This window comes from Heteronotia binoei, chromosome 3 (assembly GCF_032191835.1).
Source record: "Heteronotia binoei isolate CCM8104 ecotype False Entrance Well chromosome 3, APGP_CSIRO_Hbin_v1, whole genome shotgun sequence".
Lineage (NCBI taxonomy): Eukaryota > Metazoa > Chordata > Lepidosauria > Squamata > Gekkonidae > Heteronotia > Heteronotia binoei.
The window spans coordinates 146,755,422-146,773,846 of record NC_083225.1 but is presented as its reverse complement, the minus strand read 5'-3'; the positions used below and the strand labels follow the sequence as shown (position 1 = coordinate 146,773,846).

At 44.1% G+C, this 18,425-nt stretch overlaps 1 protein-coding gene across 1 annotated transcript in view; it reads right to left on the bottom strand.

Annotated features, from left to right (window-relative positions):
• Positions 1 to 18,425, bottom strand: part of SENP7 (SUMO specific peptidase 7) — an 83,301-nt gene that overhangs the window by 11,679 nt on the left and 53,197 nt on the right. The window contains exons 16-18 of the mRNA XM_060234563.1: positions 18,121 to 18,237; positions 16,058 to 16,177; positions 14,958 to 15,050 (exon numbers count right to left, since the gene is read on the bottom strand). Coding sequence (XP_060090546.1) covers positions 14,958 to 15,050; positions 16,058 to 16,177; positions 18,121 to 18,237 — 330 coding nt within the window. The remainder of the gene's footprint in view (positions 1 to 14,957; positions 15,051 to 16,057; positions 16,178 to 18,120; positions 18,238 to 18,425) is intronic.

Sequence of the window (18,425 nt, the reverse complement as noted above, 5' to 3'; positions counted from 1 at the left end):
AGTAGTGGTTTCAAGGCAAGAGACATTCAGAGGTGGCTTGCCACTGCTTGCCCGTGTCACAACCTGAGACTTCACTGGTGAATCTCCCATCCAAATACTAACCAGGGCTGAGATCTGATGAGATTAGACAAGCCTGGGCCATCCAAATCATAGACAAAAAAAATGAGAGAAAAACTATTTCTCCCCAACACTCACTTCATTACATTAAAGGGGTTTTGGAACACTGTCTGTAAGGTACAATAAAAATTACTTCTGTTGAGATGCATTTATATTCAATATTCTACATTTCAAATTTCATAATCAATCTGTTTCTCAAATTAGCTTCAGAGCTGTTGCAAACTCAGTACTTCATACTTTCGCCATTACTGCATACCCGCTATTATTTTTGGCAAATAGGTAATATAATAAAAATACAAAAAGGAAAATAATTATATATCATATAATAGAAAATGGAAAATATTTCTCCCCAGTACCCTTTCATTACACAAAGAAATTTTAAAACACTGTCTATGGAATACAGTTAAAAGTAATTTTGGTTGGAATACTCTATATTCCAGACCAACCTGGTTTCCTTCTTTAATAAAGTAACAAGCTTACTGGATTGTGGGAATGCTGTTGATGTGGTTTACCTGGATTTCAGTAAAGCTTTTGATAAGGTTCCCCATGACATTCTGATGGGCAAACTGGAAGACTGTGGACTGGACTATAGGACAATTCAGTGGATAGGAAAATGGTTATAAGACCGTACCCAAAGAGTGGTTGTCAATGGCGTTTCGTCAGATTGAAGCGAGGTGTCCAATGGGGTGCCGCAGGGCTCAGTTTTGGGCCTGGTTCTTTTCAACATTTTTATCAATGATTTGAATGAAGGATGGAAGGGCTGCTCATAAAATTTGCTGCTGATACCAAATTGGGAGGAGTAGCAAACATCCAGTAGGATAGCATTAAAATGCAGCAAAATCTGAATAATCTGGAGAAGTGGGCAGTTGTGCATGTAATTCAAAATGAGCCTGCTTCGGCGGGGAGGACAGGATATAAAATAAATAAATAAATAAAATTAAAAAGATAAATGCAAAGTCTTACATCTGGGCCACAAAAATGTGAAGCACAAATACTGGATGGGGGATGCACTTTTGGGAAGCAGTGTATGCGAAAGAGATCTTGGGCTACTATTGGACTGAAAATTAAATATGAGCAGTCTGTGATGCTGTGGCAAGAAAGGCAAATTCAATCCTGGGTTGTATCAAAAGGGCTAGCACATCAAAATCACAAGAGGTCATAGCTCCACTGTATGCTGCCTTGGTCAGGCCACACCTGGAATACTGTGTGCAGTTATGGAGGCCTCACTTCAAAAAAGACATGGACAAAATTGAGCATGTGCAGAAGAGAGCAACGAGGATGATCAAGGGCCTGGAGGAAGATCCTTATGAGGAAAGGCTGAGGGCCTTGGGAATGTTCAGTCTGAGAAGAGGAGATTGAGAAGGGGCATGATTGCTCTCTTTAAATATTTGAAAGGCTGTCATTTAGAGAAGGGCAAGGAGCTGTTCCACTTGGCAGCTGAGGATAGGACCCGAAGCAATGGGCTCAAATTACAAGCAGAAAGGTACCAGCTGGATATTAGGTTCAGAGGTGGAACCAGCTGCCTAGGAAGGTGGTGAGCTCCCCTTCATTGGCAGTCATCAAAACATGGCTGGATGATTATCTGTCAGAGATGCTTTTGGCTGAACCTGCATGGAGCAGGGGGTTGGACAAGAAGGTCTGTATGGCCCCTTCCAACTCTATGATTCTATATTCAATATTTTGCATTTAAAACTGATTCTTGTTCTGGTTCTTCATTGCAATTCATTTGTATACAATGTTTTAAACTACTTCATTCTCAGTTTATCTCCTGCTTGCATAATACACACTTCATCTCTTCTCAAATTTCATGACTGATCTGTTTCTCCAATAAATTGTTAATTTTGCCATCACTGCATATTAGGCTAGTTTATTTTTCCACTCTTCTATGCATGAGGAAACATCTGCTTTCCATTTTAATGCATAAATAATTCTAGCCACACTTACTATATATCTGAATAACCTTTCTAAAATTTTTGGCAGCATAATTAACATATTCCTGGCCTCCATGGGGAATTTAAACTTTAATATATTCTGCATTTCTCCATGTATTTTCTTCTAGTATCTTTTTGCTTCTTTATATGTCCACCACATATGAAAGAAGGTTCCATCTATGTCTTGATATTTCCAACATTTTCCTTTGCAGATTTTGTTAACTTTCTCTATATCCTTTGGAGTTATGTACCATCCGAAAAACATTTTGTACCAGCATTCTCTTAGTGCCTGACTGGCTGTGAACTTGTTATTTTTCTCATAGGTGTTCCCACTGATGCATAGAGATCTGTTTTTTAAGATTCTGTGTTGATTTAATCATACCTGTTTTCACTTGTTCTGTTTCTAGCTGGCATAGTAAAAACAGGTTACTCACCTGTAATTGATGATCTTCGAGTGGTCATCTGTGCAGTCACACACATGGGTTTTCCTATCAGGACGAACCCTACCTCGGAGATTTTAAAAAGCTAGCCTAGGCGTTTTTTGGCGCGCACTCCCTCTCGCTCTGGGGAGCAGGCATCCACTGCGCATGCCTGTAGCGCGAGGGAGGCGCCCAACCCACTCAGTTTCTTTCCCCGCCGCTGACATAATAGGAGCGCGGATATATAAGACAAGTAGCCAGCAGCGGGGACGGCTGGGCGGGCGTGTGTGACTGCACAGATGACCACTCGAAGATCATCAATTACAGGTGAGTAACCTGTTTATCTTCTTCGTGGTCTCTGTGCAGTCCCACACATGGGTGACTGATAAGCTGACCTGCAAGGCGGTGGGTGCTGGCACTAGAGTTGGAGGAAGAAATAGTGCAAAGGTTAGTGCAACATAGTCAGCACATTATAGGCTATAAGGTAAGTAACTACTCACCAAGCCCGGACCAGCTTCTTAGTCAAAGATGGAGCGAAGAACTGCCTGTCCGAAGGATGCATCCCGCCTAGCACGAACGTCCAAAGCGTAGTGCATGGCGAAGGTCGAGGAGGAAGACCAAGCGGCAGCAGCGCAAATGTCCTCCATGGATACACCCCTGGCAAGGGCAGATGACGTTGACAAAGCTCTTGTAGAATGAGCTGTTATGGCAGATGGGACTGGTTGCTTCGCGAGTTTGTAGCACAGCTCTATAGCAGCAACCAACCATTTTGATAGTCTCTGTGTAGATATCTTTTTTCCCTTATGACGGCGGCCGTAGGCCACAAAAAGTCTGGAGTCTGTGCGGAACGATGCAGTTCTATCTATATAAAAGGCGAGTGCTCTTCTCACGTCTAGACAGTGTAGAGCTTCTTGGCCCTTATCCGTAGGCCGTTGGAAAAAAGCAGGTAAGGTAGTGGTTCTATGCAGATGGAATGCGGAAACCACCTTCGGTAAGAAAGCGGGATCTGGCCGTAACACCACCTTATCATGGTGAAACATGGTGTAAGGCGAGTCCGCTCTGAACGCGCAGAGATCACTTGCTCTTTTAGCAGAGGTGAGTGCAACTAAAAGTGCCGTTTTCCATGAGAGGAGGTGAAGTGGTATCGTAGCCATAGGTTCGAAAGGCGGTTTTACTAGTTGGCTAAGCACTAGTGACAAACTCCAGCTAGGATACATTTGCCGCAGTGGTGGGTGCAAATGTAAGATTCCCTTTAAGAAGGATTTCGCAGCAGGGTGTGAGAAAACAGTTCGACCCTGTACATGCGGGTGAAAAGCTGAGATTGCTGCCAGGTGCACCTTCAGAGAGGAGTACGTAAGGCCCTTTTCTGACAAATGCAGTGTATACGCTAAGATTTGAGGCATGGAAGCCGAGGAGGGGCTGAAATTATGCTTGGTAGCGTAGATGGAAAACCTTTTCCATTTCATGGAATATGACTTCCTTGTTGACGGTTTCCTTGCATTAAGGAGAACGTGTCTTACTCCTTCAGGAAAGTCTGAGAACATATCCTCCAGGCCGTTAGGCGAAGCCTGTTCGGGTCGTGGTGCAGAACCCTGCCGTTCTGCTGGGACAGGAGGTTGTGTGCCAGAGGGAAGTGATGGTAAGTGTTTTCTGACAGGAGGAGAAGGGTTGTGAACCATGGCTGGCGTGGCCACCATGGCGTCACTAGAATGCAATCTGTGTTGTCCAGTTGAATTTTCTGTATGCACCGTGTTATTAGCGGAAAGGGAGGGAAGAGGAAGTGTAGTGGACCGGTCCACGTTTGTATGAAGGCATCCCCTGCAGACTGTTGTGAGGGCGGACCTCTCATAAAAAAGATCGCACACTGTGCATTGTCTGGTGCAGCAAACGCATCTATTGACGGAGTTCCGAATTTCCGGAATACTGGCAGAAGGTATGACCGGTGGAGTGACCACTCGTGGTCGTTGATGGAATATCTGCTCAGTCTGTCCGCTTGAATATTCTGTACGCCAGGAAGATGTACCGCAGTGAGGTGGATCTGATGGGCAATACTCCAATGCCACAGGTGCATTGCTCTTTTGCAAAGGCGGGTGGATGCTGTCCCTCCTTGCCTGTTTATATAAAAAACCGTCGCCACATTGTCTGAGGCGATTTGTACGTGTAGGCCTTGAAGAGATGGAAGAAACGATTTTAACGCTCTGTGAACAGCTAGAAGCTCTAAGCAATTGATGTGGAGCGACTGTTCGTACGGTGTCCATTGCCCCTGGACCGTGAGTACGTCGAGATGAGCTCCCCAGCCCCATCTCGAGGCGTCTGTTGTAACCACTGCTGATGGGCTTGGCCGTAAAAAGGGCATTCCCGCAAGCAGGTGAGCTGGAACTGTCCACCATTCGAGCGAAGGGAGGATGTGGTTTGGAACAGTGAGGACCGTTCCTTGAGATTGGTGTTGGGGTCGAAACGCGCGGACGAACCAGATTTGTAGGGTTCGCATGCGTAGTCTTGCGTGTGTCAGAACTGCCGTCGTGGCTGCCATAAGTCCTAACATGCGCTGAATGTTGAAGGCCGCTTGTTTGGGTTGTTGCATTATTTGTGTGGCCAGCGTCTGAATGGAGGATATCCTGTCCACAGGAAGATACGCCTTGTGGTCCGTGGTGCACAAACGAGCCCCAATAAACTGAATGTCTTGAGTTGGGGTAAGGTGTGACTTTTGATGATTGACCTGGAGGCCCAGGTTTGCTAGGAGCGCAAGTGTGATGGAAATGTCCTTCATCAACTGCGTCCTTGAGGCTCCCACAAGGAGCCAATCGTCTATGTATGGGTAGGTTGCAACGCCGCGTTGTCTGAGGTATGCTGCAATAACCGCCATACATTTCGTGAATGTCCGTGGTGCCGTGGAAAGTCCGAAGGGCAGAGCTCGGAACTGGTAGTGGTTGTTGCCAACGGCGAAGCGCAGAAACTTTCTGTGGCATTGGTGTATTGTCAGGTGGAAGTATGCGTCCTGTAAATCTACCAGTGCCATCCAGGAGTTTCTGGGGATTAAGGGCAGAATCGATTGTAAGGTGATCATTCTGAATTTTCTGTGGCGGATGAATTTGTTTAGGGCTCTTAGATCCAGAATCGGGCGCTGTCCCCCATCCCTTTTCGGGACTAGAAAGTACCTGGAATAAAAACCTGTCCGATGATACTGGACTGGGACAGGCTCTATAGCCGCTTTGGCTGTTAAGGTGTCTATTTCTTCCTGAAGGGAAGGTGATGGGGGAGTGGAAACAAAATGATGTCTTTTTGGTGGTGCTTGAAACTCTATGGAGTAGCCCCTCAAAATAATGTTCAGAACCCATTTGTCCGTGGTTATTTGTTGCCAATTGTCGAGAAATGGAAGAAGTCTGGAGACGTGCTGAATTGGTAGAGGTAGAAAGTCAAAGAGACTGCTTTGATGAAGATGCAGCCTTTTTAGGTGGTTGTGGTCTCTGCTGTCTCTGGTTAAAGGATTGCTTTGGAGGAGGAGCCTTACGTTTCCAGTATTCAGATTGTCGAGGGGATCTGGAACGTTTGAAGGGCGTTGGTTTCCATGATCTGGGCTTATAGCTCTGTTGTTGTTGTTGCTGTTGGGCTACCCCCAATCTTTTCGCTCGTTTGCGGCTGTCGTCCACGGTGGACAGTATATCGTCCGTTGTGGCATTAAAGAGACCTTGTCCATCGAAGGGAAGGTCTTCTATTTTGAATTTTAGATCGGGCTGCAACGAAGAGGATCGAAGCCAAGCGTGTCGTCTTAGGGCAATTGAGGCGGCCATCGCCTTGGAAGTGCACCCCACAGAGTGACGGATGGTGTTTATCTGTTGCTTTGAAATCCTGTTGAGCTCCTGAAGCAGCTTGCAGGCTTGTTTCTGGGAGGGCTCAGGCAGGGCAGAGACGAGTGTATTCAGTTGGGAGGAGATATTGTGGGAATACGCGGCGAAGTATGCTAGGTAATTGTTGATTTTGGCAGTTGCCGTCGAGATTGAATACATTTTCCTTCCAAGAGTATCTAACTTCCTGCCTTCCTTCTCAGGGGGTACCGGGTGGCGGGTCTGTTTAGTTTTAGAAGATGAATGCACTATCAGAGAATTCGGTGCTGGATGGCTAAATAAAAATTTCGAGTCCGGTGCTTGGATCCTATAAAGGGATTCAATTCGTTTTGAAGTTGGGGGAATGGAGGCTGGGTTGTCCCAAGCTTCTTTGATGGCTTCTAGGTGTACCGGCAGCATCGGCAGAAAGGAACCAGCAGGTAAATCTGAGTGCACCAAGTCGTGTACCACGTCTGTCACCTTGGGTGCATCCGAAGTAAGAGTTACGTTAAGTGCAGAGGCCATATTGGCAATCAAGTCCAGGTATGTCTTTGCCCCTTCGGAAGGTGACAAATCCGCGGGCTTGGCGATATCCGAGGCGGGGGACCCAGGGGACATGGACTGTATCGAGTCCGATGATTGAGCGTCGGATTCAGCATCAGAGTCAGGTTCGGGTTCAGGTGGGTCCGGTCTGGTTGGAGTCGTGCTTTTGGGTTCCACTGGAATCGCACCTCTAGGTTTAGAAGTCGAAGTGGAAGGAGTCGGAGACGGCTGTTTCGGTAGTTGCTTGCTCCGTTGGACAGGAGTCGCTTCCTTGGATGGGTTCCTGTGATAATCGGTTCGGTACCGAGAATGGTGGTATCCGCAACACGCATGGGATTCGATGGAAGGAGACCTTGAAGCATAATGGCGTCGCCTCGGGGACATGGATGGGGACCGAGATCTCGGGTTGTAGCGATGGCGGTCCCTCCCTCTACTAGGGGATCTCTCCGGGAAACGCGTATGATGGTACCGATATCTCTCTATGCTGGGGGACCTGGCTGGGAACCGATGCGCATCGAAGTACCTGTAAGCGTCATGTTTGTACTGGATGGGATTCGACATATCGCGGAACGATCTAGGATTGATGTGGTGTCGAGTCCACTGTTGCGGGTCTCGAATCGGCTCCAGAGCAGGGTCTAGCATGGATCCTTGCGGGGAAGGGGATCGGGACGGAATAGGAATAACTTCTTCCGTCTGCTGGTGCGGCGACTCCGTAGCCGGGGTGGTCACTTCCTGGGTGTCGGATCCGGGAGTGGAGGGCTCGCATTGCGATTCGGGCTCGTTCTGTTGTTCGGAAGATTTTCTCGAGTCCCTCGGAATCTTCGGGTCCTTCGGGTCTGTCGGTTTCCGCGGAGCCTTCGGATCGGACGGTTTTCTGGAATCCTTCTGGCCCTTCGGGTCGGAATGCTTATGTTTCTTAGTGTGCTTCCCGCCCTTTGGTTTAGTCGCCGCGGCCGTTTGTTCTGACGTTCTCGCGCCGTCGCCGGCTTTCGCGGCATCGCCGGACTTATGCTTGCTGGGAACAATGGCCACTGAAGCTGCCGACCTTGCGCCGTCCCCTTGGGGAGTCAGTAGGGGGGGCGACTTACTTGCTGACGAAGATTGCGACATATCAGGCTGGAGCACAGACTCCATTAAGTGGCTTCTGAGTCTAGCGGCTCTGTTTTTGCGCGCCTGTTTGCAGAATTGAAGGCAATGCGCACAGGCGTCCACTTTATGGGATTCTCCCAAACAGAACAAGCAAAGCGAATGCCCGTCCGATGTAGGGATTTTCGCCCTACAGCGCGAGCACCTTTTGAAGGTTATTTTACTGTCCCTTCCTTCCATACGCCCGGGGGGGGGGGTGGGGGAAGGGAGGTCTGAGGAAAAGCGGGGAAGATATTTATCTAAATGTTTTTTTTTTTTGTTTTTTTTTGAAGATAAGAATATGAAGAAATAGCGAAGGATGAAATAAGAGGAAACTTGAAGAAACGGAGGCTAGATATCTGAGGTAAGTGAGGAGCGCAACGAGGTAGGACTATCCCGGGCGGCGGTTGGAAAGAAACTGAGTGGGTTGGGCGCCTCCCTCGCGCTACAGGCATGCGCAGTGGATGCCTGCTCCCCAGAGCGAGAGGGAGTGCGCGCCAAAAATAACGCCTAGGCTAGCTTTTTAAAATCTCCGAGGTAGGGTTCGTCCTGATAGGAAAACCCATGTGTGGGACTGCACAGAGACCACGAAGAAGATCTTATAAATCCATCATAATAAAGGCTTTTTTTGTTTTGTGATCAACTGTTCAAACTCAGTCATAAGAACATAAGAGAAGCCATGCTGGATCAGGCCAACGGCCCATCCAGTCCAACACTCTGTGTCACACAGTGGCAAAAAAATTTATATATACACACACACTGTGGCTAATAGCCACTGATGGACCTGTGCTCCATATTTTTATCTAAACCCCTCTTGAAGGTGGCTATACTTGTGGCCGCCACCACCTCCTGTGGCAGTGAATTCCACATGTTAATCACCCTTTGGGTGAAGAAGTACTTCCTTTTATCCGTTTTAACCTGTCTGCTCAGCAATTTCATCGAATACCCACGAATTCTTGTATTGTGAGAAAGGGAGAAAAGTACTTCTCTACTTTCTCCATCCCATGCATTATCTTGTAAACCTCTATCATGTCACCCCGCAGTCGATGTTTCTCCAAGCTAAAGAGTCCCAAGCGTTTCAACCTTTCTTCATAGGGAAAGTGCTCCAGCCCTTTAATCATTCTAGTTGCCTTTCTCTGGACTTTCTCCAATGCTATAATATCCTTTTTGAGGTGCGGCGACCAGAACTGCACACAGTACTCCAAATGAGACCGCACCATCGATTTATACAGGGGCATTATGATACTGGCTGATTTGTTTTCAATTCCCTTCCTAATAATTCCCAGCATGGCGTTGGCCTTTTTTATTGCAGACGCACACTGTCTTGACATTTTCAGTGAGTTATCTACCACGACCCCAAGATCTGTCTCTTGCTCAGTCTCTGCCAGTTCACACCCCATCAACTTGTATTTGTAGCTGGGATTCTTGGCCCCAATGTGCATTACTTTGCACTTGGCCACATTGAACCGCATCTGCCACGTTGACACCCACTCACCCAGCCTCAACAGATTCCTTTGGAGATCCTCACAATCCTCTCTGGTTCTCACCACCCTGAACAATTTAGTGTCATCCGCAAACTTGGCCACTTCACTGCTCACTCCCAACTCTAAATCATTTATGAACAAGTTAAAGAGCATGGGACCCAGTACCAAGCCCTGTGGCACCCCACTGCTTACCGTCCTCCACTGCGAAGACTGCCCATTTATACTGATTCTCTGCTTCCTATTACTCAGCCAGTTTTTGATCCACAAGAGGACCTGTCCTTTTACTCCATGACTCTCAAGCTTTCTAAGGAGCCTTTGATGAGGAACTTTATCAAAAGCTTTCTGGAAGTCAAGGTAAACATCTATCGGGTCTCCTTTGTCCACATGTTTGTTCACCCTCTCAAAGAAATGTAACAGGTTAGTGAGGCAAGATCTTCCCTTGCAGAACCCATGCTGAGTCTTCCTCAATAACCCGTGTTCATCAATGTGCCTACTCATTCTGTCCTTGATAATGGTTTCTACCAACTTTCCCGGTATTGAAGTCAGACTGACTGGCCTGTAATTTTCTGGATCTCCTCTGGAACCTCTGGATCTCCTCTGGAACCCTTTTTAAAGATGGGGGTGACATTTGCTACCTTCCAGTCCTCAGGAACAGAGGCAGATTTCAATGAAAGATTAGATTTTTGTTAGAAGATCCACAAGTTCAACTTTGAGTTCTTTCAGAACTCTCGGATGTATGCCATCTGGACCCGGTGACTTATTAGTTTTTAATTTGTCTATCAGTTGTTGGACCTCCTCTTTTGTCACCTCAATCTGACTCAGGTCTTTCAACACTCCTTCCAAAATTAGTGGTTCTGGGGCGGGCAAAAAGTTCTCGTCTTCCACAGTGAAGACGGAGGCAAAAAATTCATTTAGCTTCTCAGCCATTTCCCTATCCTCCTTCAGTAATCCTTTTACCCCATGGTCATCCAAGGGCCCCACTGCCTCCCTGGCTGGTTTCCTACTTCTAATATATTTGAAGAAATTTTTATTGTTGGTCTTTATGTTGGTCTTTAAGAGTCATATCTCTTAAGGCTCCACCTTCAGTGTTAGTGATCTTCTTTAATCTTGAAGTTGTTTGATGATATAACAACCACTAAATGTCTTGCCATGACTTGATTTTTCCATGAGAGTTTATCATGCAGATGGCTAGGACATGCAGATGGCATCAGGCTAGTAGTGGTGCTCTCATGGCTCGCTCCTGTTCCTTTTTGATTTTGATACTGTATGTTAGAAAATCATTTTTATTTCTGGTATTGTTATTCTAATAGGCCTCTACTGGAAATGTAAGTGGAGAATTTGCAGAGCTCAATAGATTCTAGTGCAAAACATATTCTCAACAGTCCATCTCTGAATACATGGCTTCTTTCTTGTGTTGTGATAGTTTCAGTTGATCCATAAATAATTACGTAAGCTGTCATCTACATCGGCTGATTGAAATTTTACTGTTCTTTGTCTTGGCTCTTAAAACCAGACACCAAGCCAAACCACCACTTGATAGTATAATTTTATATTTGGAACTACTAATCCTCCTCTCTTTTTCACATCTTGTAATATTTTAAAACTTACTCTTGGTTTCTTGCCTTCTGAATAAATTTGATTATCTGTCTCTGCCATTCTTGCAATGTTTTTTCATATATATGTATGTGAGTGTGTGTGTAACATTTGAAACAAAAAAGTACTTTTGGTAGTACATTCATTTTAATTGCAGAGACTCTTCCCATCCAGGAGATTTTTAATTTTTTCCATCTAGATAAATCTGCTCGTATCAATTACCATATCTTCTGGTAGTTATTTCTGAAAAGATGACCTTTTTGCCCAGTTGCACTCATTCCCAAATATTTAATGGGATTGGTGGCAACTCTACATTATGTGCCCTTTTCCTCCTCTTCTTGTTACATTAACATTTTCATTATTATTTTAGTCTTTCTTCTGTTAATTTTGAACATAAGAGAAGCCATGTTGGATCCAGCCAATAGCCCATCCAGTCCAACACTGTGTCACACAGTGCCATCAGGAGGTCCTTCAAATGGGGCCAGGACACTAGAAGCTCTCCCACTGTTGCCCCCCCAAGCACCAAAAATACAATCACAGCTCCAGACGGAGAGTTCCATCTATACCCTGGGGATAATAACACTGATGAACCTTTGCTCCATATGTTGATACAATCTCCTCTTGCAGCCATCTGTGCATGTAGCTGCCACCACCTCCTGTTGCAGTGAATTCCATGTGTTAGTCACCCTTTGGGTGAAGAAGTATTTCCTTTTATTTATTATTTATTTCTTTATTAATTTGACTTATATCCCACCCTCCCCGCCAAAGCAGGCTCAGGGCAGCTCACACTGAAAGGTCATAAAAACCAGTATTAATAAACATAATAAATAATTAAAAAAATAATGTACTTCATAAATAAAAATATAAAACAATATCATAAAATAATTTCAGGTGCTATTATGATCTTTTATCCATTCTAACCCAACTGCTCAGAAATTTCATTGAGGGCCCACGAGTTCTCATATTGTGAAAAAGAGGAAAAAGTACTTCTTTCTCTACCTTCTCTATCCCATGCATAATCTTGGCCACAGTGTGACACAGAGTGTTGGACTGGATGGGTCACTGGCCTGATCCAACATGACTTCTCTTATGTTCTTATGTCTGGGGCAGTGATGCTCTGTATTCTTGGTGCTGGGGGAGCACAGTGGGAGGGCGTCTAGTGTCCTGGCCCCACTGATGGACCTTCTGATTGCCCCTGGGTTTTTGGGCCACTGTGTGACACAGAGGGTTGGGACTGGATGGGTCATTGGCCTGATCCAACATGACTTCTCTTATGTTGTAAACCTCTTTCATGTCACCCCTCAGTTGACGTTTCTCCAAGCTAAAGAGCCCCAAGCGTTTTAACCTTTCCTCACAGGGAAAGTGTTCCAACCCTTTAATTATTCTAGTTGCCCTTTTCTGCACTTTTTCCAATGCTATAATTTCTTTTTTGAGTTGGAGTGACCAGTATTCTACACAGTACTCCAAATGAAGCCACACCATCGATTTATACAGGGGCATTACAAACCACAAATTATGATACTGGCTGATTTGTTTTCAGTTCCTTTCCTAATAATTCCCAGCATAGTGTTGGCTTTTTTTATTGCAGTTGCACACTGTCTCGACATTTTCAGTGAGTTATCTACCACGACCCCAAGATCTCTCTTTTGGTCAGTCTCCACCAGTTCACACTCCATCAACTTGTATTTATAGTTAGGATTTTTGGCCACATTACCTTGCACTTGGCCACGTTGAAAATCATTTGACGCCCACTCACCCAGCCTTGACAGATCCCTTTGGAGTGCCTCAATCCTCTCTGGTTCTCACCACCCTGAACAATTTAGTGTCATCTGCAAATTTAACCACTTCACAGCTTACTCCCAACCCCAAATCATTAATGAACAAGTTAAAAAGCACTGAACCCAGTACTGAGCCCTGCGGCACACCACTGCTTACCCACCCTCCTTTTACCCAATGACTCTTGAGTTTACTTAGGAGCCTCTGATGAGGAACTTTATAAAAAGCTTTCTGGAAGTCAAGGTAAACAACATCTATTGGGTCCCCTTTGTCCACATGATTGTTCACCCCCTCAAAGAATGCCAACAGGTTAGTGAGACAAGATCGTCCCTTACACAACCCATGCTGAGTCTTCCTCAATAATTTTTTTTCATCCATGTGCCTATTAATTTTCTTTTTAATAACAGTCTCCACTAATTTCCCTGGTACTGAAGTCAGACTGACTGGCCTATAATTTTCCAGATCTCTGGAAAGATGGCGGTGACATTAGCTATTCCTTGTGTGCACAACCCTCCACATTCTGCTGCTTCCCTCCTATCAACCAAATGCCCCTGCTGCTGCTCAAAATGGTATTCTAGACGATCCCTGAAACCTCAGGAATGGTGGGGAAGGGGCACACAAATATGTCATTGGAAGAGGTGATTGGAAAGTTCAGCTGTGTGAGAATAACTCTATTTGTGTGTGGATATGGCGTTTTTTTCGGGGGGGGGAGCAACCCTATTGTTTTTCAGTGCCTAGTATAACCGTAGGAATAACATGTTATATAGCGAAAAGTAGTAGGAGAAAAAACTCTCACAACTATTGTGATTGTAGATATAACGGGGGAGCAAAATCCTAGATTAGCTACCTTCCAGTTCTCAGGGCCAGATTTTAATGAAAGATTACATATTTTTGTCAGGAGATCCACAATTTCACCTTTGAGTTCTTTCAGAACTCTTGGATGTATGTCCAGGCCTGGTGACTTATCAGTTTGTATTCTGAAAAGGATCCAAATACTTCAATACATTCCATTAGATATTGTAACAATTTGGGGGGATTCAACACTTGCAAAACCACATCATCTGTATAGCTTTTCATTTTGAATTCTACATAATCCACTTTTATTCCCTTAAAACTAACACACTGTCTAATCTGGCCTAGAACCAGTGTGGTGTACTGGTTAAGAGCAGTGGACTACAATCTGGAGAACTGAGTTTGTTTCACCACTCATCCTCATGAAGCCAGCTGGGTGACCTTGGGGCAGTCACAGCTCTCTGAGTTCTCTCAGCCCCAGCTACCTCACAGGGTGTCTGTTGTAAGGAAAGGAAGGGAAGGTGACTGTAAGCCACTTTGAAACTCCTTTGGGTAGAGAAAAGTGGGGTATAAAAACCAACTCCTCTTCCTAATCTTTATAAAGAGAATCTCCATCAGAAGAATAATAGAGATAAAGGACATCCTTGGTGTGTGCCTTTTTTTTGCTGTGATTGCTTCTGTTAGAATAAAACGCCTACTGAACCTATCACTATCCAGTAAATGTATTAAGGAGTGGCATTTAAATCTGATGCATTTTTCAAAACCAAACATTAATGTTATCTCAAACTAGTTGATATGGAGTTTTTGGCTCAGCAGTGTTTATGTCCTAGGTTGTTAAAGGGCAGCGTTTTTTCCCCACACAGATTAGCATCTAACACTGTAACATCAATTTCCCTACATGACATCCTTTGTTTATAAAATGCCCTGACCTGGATAGCCCAGGCTAGCCTGAAACCATCAGATCTTGGAAGCCAAGCAGCGTCATTGTTCCTAGGCAGAGGCAGGCAATGACAAATCATCTCTGAACATTTCTTGACTTGAAAAAATTATGGGATAGCCATAGATTGGCTGTGACTTGATGGGAAAACAAATAAATAAAAATTATAAAACAGATGGTTGGGGGTGGGGAACTGTATCAAAGATCTTTTTTGATCCAGGCCTACATTTCTAAGGGGGGACATGTTGATGTCTAATTTCTATCCCCATGCATTTATTACAGAATACTGCAAATTTTGGAAGTGCTCAAACTCTAGCCTAGAGAGTATGAAATATAACTAAAAATAAATGAAAACTTCGGAAAGGGAAACAATCAGAAAACAGCATTTTAGACTCCAGTAAATATATCAGACTTACTCTTCATTCACAGGCACAAAAATGTAGTCTTTAGAAAAAATATTTATATGTCGAGTCCATCTTTTTACTCTTTTGTGTCTTCTCTGTGCCAGTCTGTGGATTAAAAAGTACCCAATAATTCTGTTAATGCTATTCTTCCAGAACAAGAGCAGTGTTTTTATCACTTATCACTTTCTAAGACTCAGTAAAATGAGTATAAATTCTTTGTAGGTAAATCAGTCTTTGAGAATTTGCTAACTTGGCCAACTCTAGATAGCTCATCACTTAAGCTCCAGTAGGATGTTGGAAGGCAGAGCAGAAAGAATACTGCAACTGACAGGATAGTCAGCAGCACCCATGGCTCCTATCTTCTATCTGTTGCTGCTTCCCATGCAATCATAGCCTGAGATGCTGGCAAATATCATGGATGGAGTAGCTGCATCATCTTGGTAGCGGACTCTTATCTGGGAGAACTGGGTTTGATTCCCCACTCCTCCACTTGCACCTGCTGGAATGGCCTTGGGTCAGCCATAGCTCTGGCGAAGTTGTCCTTGAAAGGGCAGCTGCTGTGAGAGTCCTCTCAGCCCCACCCACCTCACAGGCTGTCTGTTCTGGAGCAGGAAGATAAAGGAGATTGTGAGCTGCTCTGAGATTCAGAGTGGAGGGCGGGATAGAAATCCAATATCAACTTCTTCTGACAATTCAATGTTTCTATCATTTGAAAGCATTTAATAAAACCCACCTACCGATCTTTAAAAAAATCCACAACTGAAAGCTCCATGGCAGATAAAGAACTGGAACATTAGAGTTCTTCAAAAAAACTGAGGGCTGTGAGCAAATTTTGCTCAGGAATATATTCAACAAATATTTTCCATTAAAAATGCACCCAGAATGTGTTTGAAGTAGCTTATCTGACAAAGTGAGCTTTGGCTCGCGAAAGCTCATATCCTGAAAATGCTGCTGGTCCTTAAGGTTCTACTGGACTCAAAAGATGGATTGTGTTCAGAATGAACCTGGGTTATTCTTATTTTTAGAACCATATATTCCTCCCCTCTTCCCTCTGCATACAGAGCTGATAACTCCATCAGTTTAAATGTATTAAGCATTTAAAGATAACTTACGAAAGGTTTGGATTTTCCTCCGAATTTTTTTCTGTCCTGGTCAGGCATTTATAGAAGAAACTGCTAAATATGTGCGACTGCTCAGCAAGATGTCTGGGAGCTTTCTCCAACAAGAGGTACCTACAGAAAAGTAAAAAGATACACAAGCACTTTATTTCTTACGTTAATCCCTTCCCTCCTACATTCATTTATAGGCTTCAATATTAGGAATTATTTTTGTTCCTTCCATCACAGCTACAGTGAGAAGGGACTATCACCACTTTTTGAACTGAACTGTGAGGGGGACAAGCCGAAAGTTGTTTCTCTTTCTCTCTCTCTTGTACAAAGATAGTTCCTGAATTCCACACAGTACACTGTTACTATGTACTTCTACCACCACAGCCAATTTCTCCACTCTCTTCTCCTATCTCACGGCTAGCAAATAGAGAAGTAGCTAGAATACCTCAGCAGACTGGATTTGGCCACTGTTACCATCCTAATCACCCCTGGAAGGGAAATGTTACCACTGAATTCCCATACAGCCCAGAGCCAAAAAATGCTAAGGGATAGTTGAAGAAAAGCCTAATTTTGAATCCTAATAAGAGGGTTGTTTAATAATTTAGAAAGTACATCCCCTAAGACTAAGGAATTATGCAGTGACTCTAGGATATCCTCTCAAAAGTAAAATAAGATTAGTGTAAGATAGATCCATTTTAAACAAAGCACTAGAAATTAGCCAGAAAAACTCTCAAGAGCTACTATAACTCTTACAGGGTTGCTGTGAGGATAAAACCATCTATATGCCACCCTGCACACCTTGGAGGAAAAGTGGAATTAAATTAACCCAAATAAAGGACAAGTCCTCTTGTGGATCAAAAACTGGCTAATTAATAGGAAGCAGAGAGTGAGTATAAATGGGCAGTCTTCGCAGTGGAGGACGGTAAGCAGTGGGGTGCTGCAGGGCTCAGTACTGGGTCCCATGCTCTTTAACTTGTTCATTAATGATTTGGAGTTGGGAGTAAGCAGTGAAGTGGCCAAATTTGCAGATGACACTAAATTGTTCAGGGTGGTGAGAACCAGAGAGGCATTCCAAAGGGATTTGTTGAGCGTGGGTGAGTGGGCATCAACGTGGCAGATGAGGTTCAATGTGGCCAAGTGCAAAGTAATGCACATTGGGGCCAAGAATCCCAGCTACAAATACAAGTTGATGGGTTGTGAACTGGCTGAAAATGACCAAGAGAGAGATCTTGGGGTTGTAGTAGATAACTCACTGAAAATGTCAAGACAGTGTGCGATTGCAATAAAAAAGGCAAACACCACACTGGGAATTATTAGGAAGGGAATTGAAAACAAATCAGCCAGTATCATAATGCCCCTGTATAAATCGATGGTGCGGGCTCATTTGAAATACTGTGTACATTTCTGGTCACCGCACCTCAAAAAGAATATTATAGAATTGGAAAAAGTCCAGAAAAGGGCAACTAGAATGATTAAAGGTTTTGAACACTTTTCCTATGAAGAAAGGTTAAAACGCTTGGGGCTCTTTAGCTTGGAGAAACGTCGACTGCGGGGTGATATGATAGAGGTTTACAAGATTATGCATGGGATGGAGAAAGTAGAGAAAGATGTCCTTTTCTCCCTTTCTCACAATCCAAGAACTCTTGGGCATTCAATGAAATTGCTGAGCAGACAGGTTAAAACAGATAAAAGGAAGTACTTCTTCACCCAAAGGATGATTAACATGTGGAATTCACTGCCACAGGAGGTGGTGGCGGCTACAAGCATAGCCAGCTTCAAGAGGGGATTGGATAAAAATATGGAGCAGAGGTCCATCAGTGGCTATTAGCCACAATATATATATATATATATATATATATATATATATATATATATATATATATATAAATTTTGGCCACTGTGTGACACAGTGTTGGACTGGATGGGCCATTGGCCTGATCCAACATGGCTTCTCTTATGTTCTTATGTTAATTTTCCAGATGGAAATTACTGCCCAAATTAGCCTCCTCAAACACAATTAGTTCTGAGCAACCAGAGTGAAGTTTACCATATCCTTTATTACTCACTTAAGGTAAAAGTCAATGATCACATCATTAAGGAATTCTCCATATTCCAAACACTCCAAGTCCTCGCTTGTGACACCGAGTCCTCCTTTTGCAGGTGGGGGAGGATACACGATCAAGCTTAAAAGTAAAAGACATATTTAATAGCTTCTTATAAATGAACAAGAAATACATCCAACAAAATTATCCTTCAGGAAAAGAGGGCAGTTATGTTATTGGTATCTTGTAGGACCCTCCTGACTGACCTAGTTGTCTGTCATTGGATTAATCTACAGGGTGGCTCAGCTAAAGCCAGTATGTTCAGTTGA